Source organism: Hyperolius riggenbachi, chromosome 11, assembly GCF_040937935.1.
Source record: "Hyperolius riggenbachi isolate aHypRig1 chromosome 11, aHypRig1.pri, whole genome shotgun sequence".
In the NCBI taxonomy this organism is placed as follows: domain Eukaryota; kingdom Metazoa; phylum Chordata; class Amphibia; order Anura; family Hyperoliidae; genus Hyperolius; species Hyperolius riggenbachi.
Window position 1 is genome coordinate 172,028,357 of NC_090656.1, and position 19,858 is coordinate 172,048,214.

At 45.6% G+C, this 19,858-nt stretch overlaps 2 protein-coding genes across 3 annotated transcripts in view; one reads left to right on the top strand and one right to left on the bottom strand.

The window, feature by feature from the left end:
* The window catches only part of LOC137537649 (cytochrome P450 2J6-like), a 109,848-nt gene extending 107,736 nt beyond the window's left edge, over positions 1–2,112 (bottom strand). For both annotated transcript variants that reach the window (XM_068259557.1, XM_068259556.1), the window contains exon 1: positions 1,995–2,112. In XM_068259557.1, coding sequence (XP_068115658.1) covers positions 1,995–2,006 — 12 coding nt within the window. In that variant the 5' untranslated portion in view covers positions 2,007–2,112. The remainder of the gene's footprint in view (positions 1–1,994) is intronic.
* Positions 1–19,858, top strand: part of LOC137537650 (phospholipase A2, minor isoenzyme-like) — a 76,220-nt gene that overhangs the window by 13,684 nt on the left and 42,678 nt on the right. The window lies entirely within an intron of this gene.

The following is a 19,858-nucleotide window of genomic DNA, read 5'->3' on the forward strand; positions in this document are numbered from 1 at the left end:
GCGCTAAAGGGCCCAAAGTCCAATGAGTACTTTTAGGATTTCACAGGTCATTTTGCGGAATTTGATTTCCAGACTACTCCTCACGGTTTAGGGCCCCTAAAATGCCAGGGCAGTATAGGAACCCCACAAATGACCCCATTTTAGAAAGAAGACACCCCAAGGTATTCCGTTAGGAGTATGGTGAGTTCATAGAAGTTTTTATTTTTTTGTCACAAGTTAGCGGAAATTGATTTTAATTGTTTTTTTCACAAAGTGTCATTTTCCGCTAACTTGTGACAAAAAATAAAATCTTCTATGAACTCACCATACTCCTAACGGAACACCTTGGGGTGTCTTCTTTCTAAAATGGGGTCATTTGTGGGGTTCCTATACTGCCCTGGCATTTTAGGGGCCCTAAACCGTGAGGAGTAGTCTGGAAATCAAATTCCGCAAAATGACCTGTGAAATCCTAAAGGTACTCATTGGACTTTGGGCCCTTTAGCGCAGTTAGGGTGCAAAAAAGTGCCACACATGTGGTATCGCCGTACTCGGGAGAAGTAGTACAATGTGTTTTGGGGTGTATTTTTACACATACCCATGCTGGGTGGGAGAAATACCTCTGTAAATGGCAATCTTTTGATTTTTTTTACACACAATTGTCCATTTACAGAGGTATTTCTCCCACCCAGCATGGGTATGTGTAAAAATACACCCCAAAACACATTGTACTACTTCTCCCGAGTACGGCAATACCGCATGTGTGGCACTTTTTTGCACCCTAACTGCGCTGAAGGGCCCAAAGTCCAATGAGTACCTTTAGGATTTCACAGGTCATTTTGCGGAATTTGATTTCCAGACTACTCCTCACGGTTTAGGGCCCCTAAAATGCCAGGGCAGTATAGGAACCCCACAAATGACCCCATTTTAGAAAGAAGACACCCCAAGGTATTCCGTTAGGAGAATGGTGAGTTCATAGAAGATTTTATTTTTTGTCACAAGTTAGTGGAAAATTACACTTTGTGAAAAAAACAATAAAAATCAATTTTCCGCTAACTTGTGACAAAAAATAAAATCTTCTATGAACTCACCATACTCCTAACGGAATACCTTGGGGTGTCTTCTTTCTAAAATGGGGTCATTTGTGGGGTTCCTATACTGCCCTGGCATTTTAGGGGCCCTAAACCGTGAGGAGTAGTCTGGAAATCAAATTCCGCAAAATGACCTGTGAAATCCTAAAGGTACTCATTGGACTTTGGACCCTTTAGCGCAGTTAGGGTGCAAAAAAGTGCCACACATGTGCTATTGCCGTACTCGGGAGAAGTAGTACAATGTGTTTTGGGGTGTATTTTTACACATACCCATGCTGGGTGGGAGAAATACCTCTGTAAATGGACAATTGTGTGTAAAAAAATCAAAAGATTGTCATTTACAGAGGTATTTCTCCCACCCAGCATGGGTATGTGTAAAAATACACCCCAAAACACATTGTACTACTTCTCCCGAGTACGGCGATACCACATGTGTGGCACTTTTTTGCACCCTAACTGCGCTAAGGGGCCCAGAGTCCAATGAGTACCTTTAGGCTTTACAGGGGTGCTCACAATTTAGCACCCCGCCCACTTGCCAGGACAGTTAACAAACCCCACAAATGACCCCATTTTGGAAAGAATACACAACAAGGTATTCCATGAGGGTAATGGTGAGGTCATTGAAAATCTTATTTTTTGTCACAAGTAAACGGAAAATGACACTTTGTTAGAAAAAAAAATAAAAAAAAAATTCTGCTAACTTGTGACAAAAACTAAAATCTTTTATGAACTCACCGTGCACCTCACATAATACTTTAGGGTGTCCTCTTTCCAAAATGGGGTCATTTGTGAAGTCTGTCCTGGCATTTTAGGGTCTCTGCAATCATTACATGTATGGCCAGTATTAGGAGTTTCTGCTATACTCCTTATATTGGGTATACGGGTAATGCACTCTGGGCTGAAAGGAAAAATGAACGGCAAACATACCTTGCTCCACATCAATGGCAGATCTTCCTCCACATCAATGGCAGTGATAACCTCAGGAGAGAGACACCCCGTGCCACCCTGCACTCAGGGTGAGCCACCAACTTATGTGACTGGGCCTCAGAACTTTAGTATACAGCATTATGCCTGTAGGATACAGCAATATGCCTGCCAATAGAGATGACTCTGTGTGGCATTAAAGCATCATCATAGGCCCAAATCACATATAAACCGGGGGTGTCCACACTCAAGGGAAATTCAAACATGCCGTCTTATATCGCCAACCCAGGACAGATTAGCAATATCAAGCATGGAAACCGATCCTTCTTGCCACTTTTATGCTTACCCGTTTGGTTTTCAAGCTTATCTCTCCTCTCCCTGCGACAATGTGCGAAAGACCACTGAGTGTGTGCCTACTCCTGTGTCTGGAGTTCCCTAGGTTCTAATAGTGTACCTGCTCGTGGTACCTCTCAAAACACGGCCCTACACATAGGCCAGGCTGGTCAGGACAGCGGGGACAATAATAAACGGTGTCAGTCCTTGTTCCAGCCCTGCTGCAGACACGGCAACGTTTTCTTCGGATGCGTTGACCTGGGGCACACGGAAGCTGATAGGCGTAATGCCTTCCATGCAGTCGGCTAGTTGCATCTGGGGGGGGGGGCCTGGCACCTCCTGGATACAGGATGTCCAGAACGATCTGTTCCTGAAATTGAAGGAAAGATCCAGTTCTCCCAGCCTTACTGTAGAGAACAAAGCTGTTGTAAACTGCCAATTGAATCAGATAAAAAGACACTTTCTTATACCAGCGTCTTGTTTTCCGGGAAATTAAATAGGGCGCTAACCTCTGGTCATTGAAGTCCACCCCTCCCATGTTGACATTATATTCGTGGACGACAAGGGGCTTTTCAATGACCTTAGTTGCCCGTTGAATTTGGACTGTCGTGTCTGTGTGAATGGTGGGCAGAAAGTAAACGTCCCTCTTGTCCCTCCATTTCACCGCGAGCAGGTCTTCAGTACGCAAGGCGGCCCTCTGCCCCCGTTGAAGTCTGGTGGTAACGAGCCGTTGGGGGAAGCCCTGGCGACTAGGCCGCGCAGTGCCACAGCATCGGATTCCTTCTAACTTTAAGTGCTGAAAGAGGGCCACACTTGTGTAATAATTGTCCACAAAAAGATGGTACCCCTTCTGGAACAAGGGTGACACCAAGTCCCACACAACCTTTCCACTGCTCCCCAGGTAGTCAGGGCATCCGACCGGCTCCAATTTTGAGTCTTTTCCCTCATAGACCCTAAAACGACATGTATAGCCTGTGGCCCTTTCACAGAGCTTATACAGTTTCACCCCATACCGGGCGCGCTTGCTTGGGATGTACTGTTTGATGCCAAGGCGCCCGGTAAAGCGTAAGAGGGACTCGTCTACGCAGATGTTCTGTTCAGGGATATAAGCATCTGCAAATGTTGATGACAGGTGGTCTATGAGGGGCCGAATTTTGTGGAGCCGGTCATAAGCAGGGTGGCCCTTTTCATGACAGGTTTTGTCGTCGTTGAAGTGCAGGAAGCGCAGGATGGACTCAAATCGTGTCCTGGACATGGCAGCAGGGTACAAGGGAACATGATTTACTGGGTTCGTAGACCAATACGACCGCAGTACATTCTGTTTCATTAGTCCCAAGTGAAGGATAAGGGCCAAAAAGATTTTAATGTCGGAAACTTGGACTGGTTTCCACCCGAAAGGCTGGGCATACATGCTCTCCGGGTGCTCGGTGATGAATTGTGTGGCTTTACGGTTGGTCTCAACCACAATTAAGTCCAGGAGAACCTGGGTGATGAACAGCTGCAAAAAGTCTAGGGCCGTTCCTAGATGAGCTGTCGCCACCTGGACTCCAGACTGGGCGGTGAAAGGGGGCACTACGGGTGCGGCGGAATCAGGGGATTGCCAATCTGGTTGTGCCAGCACCTCTGGGAGTCTATGGGTACTACGGGCCCGTCTTCTTATTGGTGGCTGCCACCGTACCAGTTTCAACTTCCATGCTGACGCTCACCACTTCGCCAGGGTCTACGGAAGCACTGGCACTAAGTCCAGGAGATGCTGCGCTGCTGGTGCCTGCCTCACCAAGAAAACTATCATCAGCGCTAGCACCACCCTGCTGCCCTTGAGGCGGATCCTGCGCCACCTGCGGTCTAACGACTTGGGGTCTGGTACGCCTGGCTCTAGCCGGGACCATAGCCTCGTCATCACTTTCGGTCAAGGAACCACTGCTTTCTACAGGTTCAAATTCGGACCCGGAAGATTCGACGGATGATTCTTCCCAAAAGAACTCATCCGACTGGTCCATGTACCTGTATACCTCGTCATCGGAAAGCCCCCTTCTTGCCATTGTGGATTACTAAATTTATGGGGGTTTCCTCCGAGACTACCCAGAAAAAAAGAGCACCTACCTAGCAAAAAGGGAGTATTTGAGAGGTATTGGGGTTGGTGGGAAGTGGGGTCTCAGAGGCAATCAAACAATCACGGGACAATCAAATACAATTACAGCACAATCGAATCCAATCACAGCACAATCAAATCTGATGCACTCGGAAGGTGATGGGGGGAGGGTGGGATTGGGTGTGGCGGGAAGTGGGGTCTCAGGCAATCAAACAATCACGGGGCAATCGAAGTCGATCACGGGACAATCAAATACAATTACAGCACAATCGACTCCAATCACAGCACAAGCAAATCTGATGCACTCGGAAGGTGGTGGGGGGGGGAGGGTGGGGTTGGGTGTGGTGGGGGGGAGGGTGGGGTTGGGTGTGGTGGGAAGTGGGGTCTCAGGCAATCAAACAATCACGGGGCAATCGAAGCCGATCACGGGACAATCAAATACAATTACAGCACAATCGAATACAAGCGCAGCACAAGCAAATCTGATGCACTCGGAAGGTGATGGGGGGAGGGTGGGATTGGGTGTGGCGGGAAGTGGGGTCTCAGGCAATCAAACAATCACGGGGCAATCGAAGTCGATCACGGGACAATCAAATACAATTACAGCACAATCGACTCCAATCACAGCACAAGCAAATCTGATGCACTCGGAAGGTGGTGGGGGGGGGAGGGTGGGGTTGGGTGTGGTGGGGGGGAGGATGGGGTTGGGTGTGGTGGGGGGGAGGATGGGGTTGGGTGTGGTGGGAAGTGGGGTCTCAGGCAATCAAACAATCACGGGGCAATCGAAGCAGATCACGGGACAATCAAATACAATCGCAGCACAATCGAATACAAGCGCAGCACAATCGAATACAAGCGCAGCACAGTCAAATACAATGCACTTGGACGGTGATTAGGGGGGGGTCTGAGGGCGATTTAAGGGGGTGGAGGGTTGATCAGGAGCCTGCACGGGGCAGACTGAGTCCTGATCTGATGAGAGGCAGACACAGGGGGTTACTGATCGCAGATCAGTTAGTGATCGCTGGGGAGGACAGATGTAAACAAAGAGCAGGGGATGTAATCAGGCGGGGGGTATGAGGGCAATCGAGGGCCTGGGCAGGTGATCGGTTACCCCCGCGGGGCAGTTAGGGTCTGCTCTGATGGGTGGGGGTGCTAAGGGGTGATGGACAGGTGATAGACAGGTGATCAGAGGGGGATCAGGGGATAAGGTAGCTGTATACAGATGTATACAGTATACAGGGGGGTAGTCTGGGATGGGGTCTGGGGGTGATCTAAAGGTAGGAGGGGGGGATCAGGGGTGATTAGGTGGCAGTTAGGGACCTAAACTAAAGGGCAGCGTCGCTAGTTAGTGGCAGGTGGGGGGGGTGGGGGTTTTGCAGGGGTGCAAGGGTGCTGGCAGGGGTCTGCTGGGGTGATCAGGGGGGGGTATGAAGGCTGGGGTGGGAGATCAGGGACTCTGAGCAAAAAAAAACAATGTGTGCTGGATACTCACAAAGTGGTTCCTCCTCGCTGGTGGTCTCTGCAACAATGAGACCACGAGGCGAGGAGGAAGCACGTATAAGGCACTTTGTTTACCTAACAAAGTGCCTTATACTCCCTGATTGGCTCCTTCTGCGGATTCCTCCGCTCGCCGGCTCTGCTAAGTGGCCGGCGAGCGGAGACAAAATGCCCATGTAACGATCCCGGGCCGAGGATCGTGTCACGGATGACGCGATCGCTCCGCCCATGCCCTTAGAAGGACCGCCGCCTCTGTGGGTGAGCCGGTCCTTCAGGGCTTCACTTCCCGGCCGCCTCTGTGCGTTAGGCGGTCGGGAAGTGGTTAAGGCCCAGTGCACACCAAAACCGCTAGCAGATCCGCAATACGCTAGCGGTTTTGGGAGCTGATTTCAGAGCGATTCAAGGTATGTTTAGAGAGGTTTTCTAAACATACCTAGCGGTTTTGGGTGCGTTTTTGTGTAGCAGATTACACATATTGTTACAGTAAAAGCTGTTACAGAACAGCTACTGTAACAAAAATGCCTGGCAAACCGCTCTGAACTAGCGTTTTTCAGAGCTGTTTGCGGTTTTCCTATACTTTACATTGAGGACGAAACGCTTCCGAAAACCGCAAACGCGCAGCAGGAGGCGCGTTTGCGGCTTGGCAAAAACCGCAAACCGCCGGTGTGCACCATCCCATTGCAATACATTAGACAAGCGTTTTTAGAGGCGGATGCGGCCGGCGGATCGCTCCAAAAACCGCTCGGTGTGCACTGGGCCTTAAACATATTCTAAGTCACGGCTGAATAGTTTATACATATTTAACATTTATTGAGCAGTCTCAAACTAAGTGATATAACTATAGCGACCGTGGGGGGGCCTGCACCTCCCACTTCCGCAGAGTAGCACAGAGGAGCAGTTGTTTAATATTTACCACCTCCAGTGCTGCTTTGGGTCTCCTGTGATCTTCCTGACAGCCAATGCTCTATCCTGCATACCTCTGGCTCCTGAGGCATGTCATGTGATCGGGAGAAGGGTGAATGGAAGCAAAACCACAATCGACCTTCATTAACACTTCCCAGAATGTAAGAATACATTAAAATAGCTAAAGTTAGCATACAATTGCTCCATCCCCTATTGCCTGATGAAGTGGGGCCACATCTGCAAAACGTATAATTGTTGCCCCTGCAGAAGCAGGTTAATCCTGCAAAATGGCTGTCAGGCCTCCACTTAAAGCGGACCCAAACCAAACATTTTTTTAATTCAAAATATTTAGTTGTACTACTCTGACACAAAGATAAATAAACACTCCTTCAAGCCTATGAGCATTTCAGTGCATGCTTTTCACCCTTCTCTTTTCACAACTAGGGTTATACAGGTGGCAGCCATTAGCAATTCCTCTTTGCTGGACACCATCTACTCCACCAGTTTGCCGGATTCTGTCCCGGCAATATAAAAGGAAGGGAGAGGTTCCTCCAATAAATGTTAAATATTTTATATTTGTCATCATGCAGCTGAAAAAAGGCTGCTATTTATTATTATAATTTAGAAAATAGATTTTATTTCTGAAATCTTGTATTTTTAATTTGGGTCCACTTTAATGTATGTCAGATTCATGGGGATGAATTAAAGGTCAATTAAGCATTACCCTGCTGCTACTGGTGCCTGAATATATTTCCCTACTTGTGCAGCAAAACGTGTTGCCTTGACCCTTTGGAGAGTATACATAAATACATTTGCTTGTTGATATAATATCAACCTGTTTTTGTGTCTGCTTGGAGTGGGTAAGTCCACCACTGCCTTACGTTTTTTTTTAAGTTTTAGCATCTTCTCGTCATCTTCTCCGCATCACCTCCCGGCTGGCATCTTCGCCGCATCACCTTCCGCATCACCACATCTGGCACACGCTTATAACTTTCTATCACTTCAGTGACAGCGGAAGTTCAAGTAGAGCGCCCTCTATTTGTACTTCCGCTGTCACTGCAGTGACACAGGAAGTTATACACGGATGCCGGATGTCGTGACGCGGAAGGTGATGCGGAGAAGATGCCAGCCGGGAGGTGATGCAGAGAAGATTCCGGGAGCCAGCTTCAGGTGATGTATACCTGCGTCGAACATACGCCGCTAGCTATGCGCTCCCTACCGTGGGCGATCGACGGTAATTTCCCGCACAGAGCGATCGCCGGGATCGATCTATTTCGGGACGAAATAGATCGAAATTTAGCGTTTAGCGTGAACGATGTGACAGCAGATTCGATCCCAGTGATCGAATCTGCTGTCGATCGGTGGGTAATCGGCCTAGTGTATGGCCAGATTAAGTCCTGTGTTTAACAATTTGAATGCTAGATATCCAGGTGTGGGTTTTTCTTAGGCTTAAGGAATTTATTTGTTTGTCATAACTACTTCTTCAGACTCCACCCCAGCTTCACTCACTCCCTCTCCTCCCCTCCCCCTCCTTTACCCCGACTTCACTCACTCCCCCTCCTCCCCTACCCCCCCCCCTCCCCCTCTTCCACCCCAGCTGCACTCACTCCCAAACTTCACTCACTCTCCCGTTTTAACTTTTACCACCACAGTTTACTTTAAATAAAATTTCCCCACACAATAGTCATCATGTTGGACAATGCAGTACAGTGTACATCCTGCAACATGTATGCATGCCTTGATCAGCGGATTGAGGGTGCTTACTGTTGCCCTGGGTGTGTGCGTGTTGCTCAGTTAGAGGTGGAAGTCGCAGAGCTAAATAAGCATCTCGCAACACTGAGACGCATACACAACATGGAGATGAGCTTGGATCTCACGATCCAGACACTGGATGGAACCGGTGAAGATGAGGTGGATGGAGTAAAGCCGGAGCAAGAAGCAGAGGTAGCCGCTAGTTGGGTCACAGTTAGAAGGGGTAGGGAAAAAGTGGCAGGGAAGCTAGTCCCGAGTTGTTCCTTTACTAATAAGTATGCTTGTTTGCGTAATATTGGGGAGGATGATTCAGAAGTAGCAATGTTGCAGCAGGATGTGCTCCTTAGCAACCAAGGGGCAGACCGCTGTAACGAGAAAGGGAATAGGAGTGCAGCTAAGGCTAGACAGGTACTGGTGGTAGGGGATTCAATTATTAGGCGCACAGATAGGGTAATCTGTCGAAGAAGTCATACAGTCTGTTGCCTCCCGGGTGCTCGGGTTCGGCATGTAGCGGAAAGAATTGACAGATTACTGGGTGGGGCTGGGGAAGACCCGGCTGTCATGGTACACATTGGCACCAATGACAAAGTTAGTGGGAGATGGAAGGTCCTCAAAAATGATTTTCAGGTACTTGGAGATAAACTTAAAGCAAGGACCTCCAAGGTGGTGTTCTCTGAAATACTGCCAGTGCCACATGCTACATCTGAGAGACAGAGGGAGCTTAGGGAGTTAAATAAGTGGCTGAGAAATTGGTGTAGGAAGGAAGGGTTTGGGTTCCTGGAGAACTGGGCAGACTTTGCAGTCGGCTACAGGTTCTACAGCAGGGATTGGCGGCACCTTAATGGGAAGGGTGCAGCTGCATTGGGGGAGAAGATGGCTAAACGGTTGGAGGAGATTTTAAACTAGGATCTAGGGGGAGGCGGGAGGATAAAGTCTCAATATGTAGACAAGATAAGGTAAAAAGACAGTGGGAGCCAAACATTATGGGGGGTGTGGACAGTGTAAAGATTAAGGAGGTTGGTAAAACTTCAAGTAGCCCATTTCATGTAAACAAAATTGGTAAATGTGGTGGTAAAAATATAAAGTGCATGGTAACCAATGCTCGGAGCCTTGCAAATAAAATAGACGAACTAGAGTTCATTCTGAATGACAAAGGCTATGACATTGTGTGGAATAACCGAGACATGGATGGATGAAAGTCATGACTGGATAGCTAATTTAAAAGGATACAATGTGTTTAGGAGGGATAGAACAGGGAGAAAAGGTGGAGGGGTTTGTCTCTTTGTTAAGAATTCTTTTACAGCTGTCCTCAACGATGAGATGGAAGAAGATTGCAAAGATGTGGAGTCCATTTGGGTAAATATTCATGGTGGAAATAAAAGTTGCCAATTGCTTATTGGGGTATGCTACAGATCACCTCATATTAATGAAGCTGCAGAACTGCGATTACTACAGCAGATTGAAAAAGCTGCAAGTAAAAATGATGTCATAGTTATGGGCGACTTCAACTTTTTAGACATTGACTGGGGTATTGAGGCTACCCATTCTGGTAAAAGCAGCAGATTTCTGGCAGCACTACAGGACAATTACTTCACTCAAATAGTAACGGAACCAACTAGGGGGAATGCGTTACTGGATCTGATCATTTCTAATAGACCAGATAATGTATCAAATGTGCAGGTTCAAGAACATTTGGGAAATAGTGATCACAACATGATAACGTTTGATCTGGTGACTGATGGGCCACGGGGCAGCGGGACCACTAAAACTATGAATTTTAGAAAAGCAAAGTTCAATCAAATTAGGCAGGCACTAAGTTTGGTGAACTGGGATAATGTACTACAAGGGGAGGACACTGAAGGGAAATGGCAAGCTTTTAAACTTATTCTCAATCAATATTGTAGTATGTATATCCCATATGGAAACAAAATGTCTAGGAATAAAAAAAAGGCCTCTATGGATGAATAGAAAGGTTAGGGATAAAATGAAGAGGAAAAGGAATGCCTATAAGGTCCTAAAACAGGAGGCTGCACTAAGCAATTATAAGGAGTGCAATAAAAATTGTAAAAAAAGAAATTAGGCTGGCAAAGATCGAAGCTGAAAATCAAATCGCTAGGGATATCAAATCTAACCCAAAAAAGTTTTACAAGTACATCAACTCTAAAAAAAGAAAGGTTGACTGTATAGGACTCCTAAAGGATGAGGGTGAGAACTCAATGGTGGATGACCAAGGTAAGGCAGAGTTATTGAATGCTTTCTTTGCTTCTGTCTTCACAAAGGAAACAGCACTGTTGCAAATTACAGAGGCAGAAGAGTCTCAATCTTCTAACTGTAATGTTAAATACTTAACGCAGGAAGAAGTGACGGCAAGACTAAATAAATTAAAAATAGACAAGGCACCTGGCCCGGATGGCATGCATCCTCGGGTCCTAAGGGAATTAAGTTCAGTTATAGATAAACCCCTTTATCTTATCTTTTGTGACTCTCTTTCAACTGGCAGAGTCCCAGTGCATTGGTGTACAGCCCACGTTTTCCCATTATTTAAGAAGGGCAAAAAATCAGATCCAGGAAATTATAGACCTGTAAGCTTAACATCAGTTGTATGGCTAATGGACAGAAAACTGGCTAATGGACAGAAAACAAAGAGGTGTGGTCAATGGATCGTACTCAAAATGGGAGACTGTTAGCAGTGGGGTCCCACAGGGGTCTGTACTGGGTCCAGTGCCCTTTAATTTATTTATTAATGACCTAGTACAGTGGTTCCCAACCTTTTTGGAGTCGTGACACATCAAACCAAACGTTCAGATCTCCGTGACACGTAGACTAAATGCATGTAATGAGAGACAGCGTTTCCCCACTAAATGCACATAAGAGACAACGTTTCACCAGTAAATGCAGGTAATGACAGACAGCCTTTCACCAGTAAATGCACGTAATGAGAGACAGCATTTCTCCAGTAAATGCACATAATAAGAGACAGCTTTTCACCAGTAAATGCACATAAGAGACAGCTTTTCACCAGTAAATGCACATAAAAAGAGACCTCTTTTCACCAGTAAATGCACATAATAAGAGACAGCTTTTCACCAGTAAATGCACATAATAAGAGACAGCTTTTCACCAGTAAATGCACATAATAAGAGACAGCTTTTCACCAGTAAATGCACATAATAAGAGTCAGATTTTCACCAGTAAATGCACATAAGAGACAGCTTTTCACCAGTAAATGCACATAATAAGAGACAGATTTTCACCAGTAAATGCACATAATAAGAGACAGCTTTTCACCAGTAAATACACATAATAAGATACATCTTTTCACCAGTAAATGCATATAATGACAAACAGCCAGTTGTCCCCAGTATATGTAGACAGGGATATATGTGCCCAGTATATGTAGTCAGGTGTATATGTGCCCAGTATATGTAGCCAGGTGTATATGTTCCCAGTATATGTAGCCAGGTGTATATGTGCCCAGTATATTTAGCCAGGGGTATATGTGCCCAGTATATGTAGTCAGGTGTATATGTGCCCAGTATATTAAGCCAGGGGTATATGTGCCCAGTATATGTAGTCAGGTGTATATGTGCCCAGTATATTTAGCCAGGGGTATATGTGCCCAGTATATGTAGTCAGGTGTATATGTGCCCAGTATATTTAGCCAGGGGTATATGTGCCCAGTATATTTAGCCAGGGGTATATGTGCCCAGTATATTTAGCCAGGGGTATATGTGCCCAGTATATTTAGCCGGGGGTATATGTGCCCAGTATATTTAGCCAGGGGTATATGTGCCCAGTATATGTAGCCAGGTGTATATGTGTCTAGTATATTTAGTCAGGTGTATATGTGCCCAGTATATTTAGCCAGGGGTATATGTGCCCAGTATATTTAGCCAGGGGTATATGTGCCCAGTATATTTAGCCAGGGGTATATGTGCCCAGTATATTTAGCCAGGGGTATATGTGCCCAGTATATGTAGTCAGGTGTATATGTGCCCAGTATATGTAGTCAGGTGTATATGTGCCCAGTATATGTAGCCAGGTGTATATGTGTCCAGTATATTTAGCCAGGGGTATATGTGCCCAGTATATTTAGCTGTAATACAGTAATAGCACAATCCTAGTCTGGGTGTGAGGTCCGTAGTCACAACACCCTGGAACTAGTCTGGAGCATAACATAAATGATAATACAATTCCCTAATCTTAGGTGTGAGGTCCGTGATCGTCAACACCCTGGAACTAGTCTGGAATATAACATAAATGATAATACAATTCCCTAGTCTCAGGTGTGAGGTCCGTGATCGTCAACACCCTGGAACTAGTCTGGAATATAACACAAAGACAATACAGTTCCCTAGTCTTGGGTGTGAGGGCCTTGATCTCAACACCCTGGAACTATGCTAGAGAATACACAGAAGATACACAGTATTCCTAGTCTGGGGTGTGAGGGCCTTGATCTCAACACCCTGGAACTGGTCTAACAAATAAACAGTACAAAGTAATCTGGCTCAGTGTGAATTCCCAAGTCCTCTTGGTTCAAACACACTGTAAGGATCTGACTATGGTCTGAATGCTTCCACGAAGTGTTTGCAATGGCAGACAACCAGCAACTGACAAGCAAGCAGAATATATAGTAGCTGAACACTGCTGCCCCGCCCGAGCCACTCAGCCAATCATGAGTCCAGCAGGAATCAGCTGATCGTCCTGATCAGCTGGCACTTCACCTGCTGGTATAAAGCTCCTGACTTCTGATCCGCGCGCGCGTAGCTCTTCATCCATCTATGTGGACTAACAGACCCAGCCACTCCAAAGGCACGCTGCTGCATACAAACTGCCACCTTGGACGCGGAAACAGCCGCTTTGCTGTTAGAACATGCGGCGGCTTTTCCGCGTTCCGCCATACTACCAGACGCGTGCCTACGCGTGCAAACCGCCGCGTTGGACGCGGAATCAGCCGCCTTGCTTTCAGCAGACGCGGCGGCTTTTCCGCGTTTTCTCACACCTATTAGATGCAGTAGTGAGCAATGTTGCTATTTTTGCAGATGATACAAAATTGTGCAGAATCATCAACTCTCAGGAAGATAGTGTCATATTGCAACAGGATCTGGATAGGATGGCTATATGGGCACATAAATGGCAGATGAAATTCACTGTTAAAAAATGTAAAGTCATGCATTTTAATCGTACCAATGGTCTAGCACCATACAAAATAAATGGGATACAGTTGGGGACATCAAACTTGGAGAAGGACTTAGGAGTACTCATCAACAACAAGTTAAATAATCGTACTCAATGCCAAGCCACTGCAGCTTAAGCTAACAAAAATTTGGGATGTATTAAAAGGGAAATAAAAACTCGAGATGCTAGCATAATATTGCCCCTGTTTAACTCTCTAGTAAGGCCACATCTGGAATATGGAATTCATCATTACAAAAAAGATATTGCAGTTTTAGAGCAGGTGCAGAGACGAGCAACAAAATTGATACGTGGGATGGAAGGTCTCGCTTACCAAGAAAGGTTAGATAAACTGGGTTTATTTAGTCTAGAGAAAAGACGCCTTAGAGGAGATCTAATTAACATGTATAAATACATCAGAGGGCAATATAATAGCTTGGCGGATGAGCTTTTTGTCCCTAGGCCTTCTCAAAGGACTAGAGGACATGATCTGCGCATGGAGGAAAAACGTTTTAGCCATTTATTTAGGAAAGGGTTCTTTACAGTAAGAGAGATTAAGATGTGGAATGCATTGCCACAGGAAGTAGTTATGGCAAACTCTATACCTGCATTTAAAGGGGGCTCAGATGCTTTCCTTGCATTGAAAGACATCCATGGCTACAATTACTAGGTAATGCCTAATGATGTTGATCCAGGGATTTTATCTGATTGCCATCTGGAGTCGGGAAGGAATTTTTCCCTTTTTGGGCTAATTGGACCATGCCTTGTAAGGGTTTTTTCACCTTCCTCTGGATCAAAAGGGATATGTGAGGGAGCAGGCAGGAGTTGTACTTCGTACTGGTTGAACTCGATGGACGTATGTCTTTTTTCAACCAAAATAACTATGTAACTATATATGAACTGTTTCAAGGAGGTAAGTAATTGGTCACCTGGTAGAGGATTTGTCTAATCTGGTGCATTACATAATTTATTTAGCTCGTCATGAAAGATCTGCACCATTTTTGTGGGGTTAGAGGTAAACTGCGTACACCCACCTTTAGTCGAAGAGTTCTGGTCTGCACATCTGGCTTACAAAGTTTCCACACTAATAGAGTGTCAGGCTCATCTTTTTAATAAAAGAAGAAGAATTTAGACCAGCAGAGTTGTTTATCCGCTTTTTCTGCCAGCGTAAAGTTTAATTCATCTTTCGCTCTGTCATACACTGTTTTTTTCTTTTTTTTAATCTGAGGTAGAGGGTGATACCGGTAGCATAAATTTCTCTCTAGCTTCTCTAAAAGCTTTGTTAAGTTTTGTCAAAGTTAAAGGTTTCTGCTTTTTTGCTTCTGAAGCTAGTTCTATCAGCTTGCCTCTGGTGGAGGGCTTATAGGCTTTCCAAATCGTACGATCTGAGATTTGCTCATCAGCTTTATTAAATTGGAAGTACTCTTGTAGAGCCTCCTGAATTTCAAGATTGATGGGAGAGTCAGAAAGTTGGCCTTGATTAAGAGACTACCTAAATGACGGAGGTCTAGTTATCACAGAAAGTTCCAAGAAAGGGCCAACATATGATTTGAGCACAGGACAGGGATTATTTTAGCCACACTCAGAGAGGGAAGAGGAGCAACAGAAGCAAGAGCATGATCTATTCTAGATTGAGTGCCATTGGGGGTTGAGGAGGTGAATGAAAAGTTGGATGAAGTAGGATTAACGTAATTTCTCTCCAGCAATCCGCTAGGCTAAAAGACTTGAACAGTGCCTGTTCTGTATCACTTGCAATGGTATGAGACCAGTTCAAGGTTTTTCTATCAATCTGGGGTGCCAGGCACAGGTTGGAATCCCTACAAATGAGTACAGGCCTATTTGCATTAAATGCTTTGATATGCAGGGGAGTTGAGACCCTGGACATTTAGAGAGACAATATTAAACACCATTTTTGGCATGCCTGACATAGCCCCCGCTAAGATTATTCAGGCATACTACATATTTCTGAAACCATATCTGCAAGCAGATGCATGAATGTGGTATGGGGACAGTGACACAAACCTCAGCTGCTGGTATATGACACAAAGTTTAGCATAAATATCATTCAGATATGCTTCAGAGAACATCACATTGTATAGCATGGGTTTCAATAGGCAAACAATAGACAGGTATAGAATGGATAGCAAGCGCTTACAAATATAGGGAACTGAATGTTAATAAATTGGTAATGCAAAGTCCTTGCAAATCCACATGCAAAACTTCCTTGCAAATTTAGTCAACCTGCAAATGCTTGTACATTTGAAAAGGGCTCCTGGAAAAAAGGGCTCCTGATATAGACGAACAAATCCAGATTCGGCTACAAAGGGCGCCTGGTGTAGCCCATATACCAAGTTCGGCTACAAAGTGCGCCTGGTGTAGCCCATATGTCAAATTTGGCTACAAAGTGAAACAAAAAACGTAGAAGGTGCCAAAGCAGGGCATATACTCCAAACATACAACATGATTTTTTAAAATATAAAAATGTTATCTTTATTAATCAATATTTATCAAAAAACAAACATACACACATATTGCATAAAAAATCGTCCGATACCGGTCAACGCATCACTATCCACACCACATATGCACATCAACACTCATACCCGGCCGTATAGTTGTAATGAAGAGATATATCTCAAACAATTATTTTCGAGCAGCTATCATATCCTAAAGTACTTATCATTCCATGTAGTACATCACAAGCACAGTTCCCAGTATTATGTGGAGATCAATCGCATTAGGTTGAGCTGCAATCTTGATAAAGATAAGTTGGTTGATACAATGCAGTGTCCAGCAAAGCATAGCAGCTATACACAGCGAGCATAGAATGAAAAGGCAAGCAAGGTAAATATAGCAGTTCTCCTTTTCAATGAAAAGCAGTGTCCAGCACTGACCAATGACAATGCTCCCGGACAGTAAATGTAAAGCACACAGTCCAACTTGATAAATTATTCAGATCCCTTTATGAGGAGTAGTAACAGCAAAGCAAGAAGCAGAGTTCATGAGTAAGTACACAGGAGCGACAGACACTGTATGCAATATAATAAAAGCAACAGATGAGCACAAGCATGTTCCTGTTTAGGCGTTAAGACAAAGCATACAGCACCAAGTCCGTGGTGTCCTGTCAGCTCCAGTTAACAAGTCTAGTGCTCCATGCACCTTGCCTCCGTGATCCGGAAAAGGAGTCTGCAACCCCTGATAGGGAAGCGATTGCTGGAATTGTCCTAAAAAGAGACGAAGTTTAGTCCACAGAGCCTGGGAACAGAAGTTGTCCTGCACGAAAATCGATTGCAACCAGGTGATGTGCCTCTGCGGTGGCGGGTGAGACCAGCCTCAGGATGCCAGACCACGCTGTCCTGACATGTTTCACCGGACTTCCGGCTTTCTCGGAACAGCTACAAAGTGAGCCTGGTGTAGGCGAAATGTCAAATTCGGGATACAAGCGGCGCCCAGTGTAGCCCATATGCCAAATTTGGCTACTAAGGGTGCCTGGTGTAGCCCATGTGCCAAATTTGGCTACTAAGGGTGCCTGGTGTAGCCCATATGCCAAATTTGGCTACAAAGGGCGCCTGGTGTAGTGAAAAAGCTAGTTTTAGTTTATAAAAAGGATGCCATTATAGACAAAATTTGTTGGGCTATAAAAGGGCTCTGGATATAGCTGAGAAAAGTGATGACTATGACCTAACTTCTCCCTACTCTCACACAGAACCCTCCCCTTACCCTAACCTCCCCTGGTGGTGCCTACCCCTACCCCCCCCCCCCCCTGATTGTATATCAGCCCCTGATGGGTTGCCATAGCAACGAAACATTGGGCAGAGTCTGGCTGTGAAGTTTGAGCTGCAGGCAGTAGCTGAGCCTAATTTTGTTTGTTTTTATGTTTAAATATATTTTTAGTATAAACCTCATTCAGTTACGCTTCAGAGAACATCATATCGTATAGCATGGGTTTCAAAAGGCAAACAATTGACAGGTATGTCAGCAGTTATCCATAATATAAAGCACGTAATTAGAAGAAGATAGAGCAGGCACTCCTTCCAATTCTGGGTGCTTGATGTAGTGACCAGGCAGTGTCACTGGGATTCATAGCATAGCAGGATACATCAGCACACCAGTCTCTATTCAAAATGTAACGCACATTTTATTGTGCACTATTCCACATGGTCAAACCGACAATTGTTTCGAGGGCCGCGCAGAGTCCCCCTTTCTCAAGGCAATGTGGCACATTACCTTAAGAAAGGGGGACCCTGCGCGGCCCCCGAAACAATTGTCGGTTTGACCATGTGGAATAGTGCACAAAAAAATGTGCGTTACATTTTGAACAGAGACTGTGTGCTGATGTATCCTGCTATGCATAATATAAAGCAGGGTTTATCAAAGGGTGAGGATATTTAAGAGAGAGTCTAGACACACCAGTGATAACATTTAGTGGTTAATACATTAGGGCTATAGCAAGCTCAGCATCTCTACTAACCTCTTTAAGAATAACCTTGAATAAGACCCTGAGATATGACTATGAGGTAGAGGGCCTTGCGCTACAACCTGTAAAAAAAATAGTAAAATATGGAAAAAGGCATTTTATGAGACTTTCTACAGTGGAATTCCCAAGCAGCTCTGTTGACTCAAAACCACTAGGTAAGTATAGGGGACCAAAAGAAACCGAAACGCCCTCCTGCTAAAAAAGTAAAGCTTAGTGTGGTTATGGAGCTGTAGCATCACTCTGAAAAGCAAAAAGATAATGTGCTGCAATCACTGTTTCTAGGTAAACCCATGAAAGAGTGGCAGCTAAAATGACCAGGAAGTCTCTTCCAGGAGCAAATAAGAGCCCCGGCAGCAGCTCAGTGTACCGTTAACAAAGGCTGGAAAGATCAGGAAGCCAAGTTCCAGAAAAATTTGAATGGCATTTTCAGCTATGTCACTGAGTGTACAGGGCAGTGTTCCAGTGAAGCAAGTCATGCAAAAATATGGATACTGGGACCTTCATCTGTCTGAATCTTATTGCTTCAAACTGACACCCCTCTTAAGTTGCCAAAGTCCTTTCCTCCTTTAGGTAGCTTGAAGCATCTTGTCAGCTTAATTAAAGAGACACTGAAGCGAGAATAAATCTTGCTTCAGTGCTTATATTCAGCAGCTAAACCGCCGCTATCGCGTCGCTAAACGGGGGTCCCTTACCTCCCAAATCCCCTCCGTGCAGCGGGGGATCACTTCCGCATTCAGGCAGGGCTAATGGCCGCAGCCCTGCCTCACGCGCGTCTGTCAGCGCGTATCTCCGCCTCTCCCCCGCCCCTCTCAGTCTTCCTTCGCTGAGAGGGGCGGGGGAGAGGCGGCGATGTGCCGCTGATAGACGGCACTGAGAGGCAGGGCTGCAGCCGTTAGCCCTGCCTGAAGAGCAGCAAAATCTACGACCAAGTTGGTCGTTGATTTTGCAGGGGGGGTTGGGGGTGAAGGGACCCCCGTTCAGCCGCGGGATAGCGGCGTTTTAGCAGGGGCACACGTGCCCCTGCTGACTATAAGCACTGAAGCGAGATTTATTCTCGCTTCAGTGTCTCTTTAAAAACAGTGTCTTCTTACTTTGAGCACTGGTGCTCAGCTGATGTAAAATAGCCAACGATGGATGTAATTATACAACAGGTAAAGCTATTGGCATTGTCCATGGCAGGGCCGGCTCACTCCCCTCCACGAGCACCTACCTTCCTTCTTCTCTATGCAAAGTAGTATAGGGAAAGTAGAAAGTAGAGTCCCAAGCAAAATATAAATGAGAGGTTACTCACCCTGGTTCTGTATTCCACTGACCAGATCTCCATTCAATCAGGGGCACCTCTTGATTCCTAATACTTGGAGGCAATTTTGGCTACATAATACCAAGGATAGCTCTGGCTATGATGGTGGGCAAGGAAAGTAAGGGAGAGGTGACAGCTGGGCCTGCCAGCACACTTTCAGTGTGGTTCAGTGGGTGTTAGTAGGTTCATGGAAGGTGAAGTCTAGGGTGCCAGGACAACTGTGCCTATAGGCTCTTGTGATGTAAACCTGGTCCATGGTCACGGTGCTTTTTGAGGGGATAGAGATACCAATCTCCCCCACTTGCAAAGCATCATTTATTGATGAATGGCACAGAAAA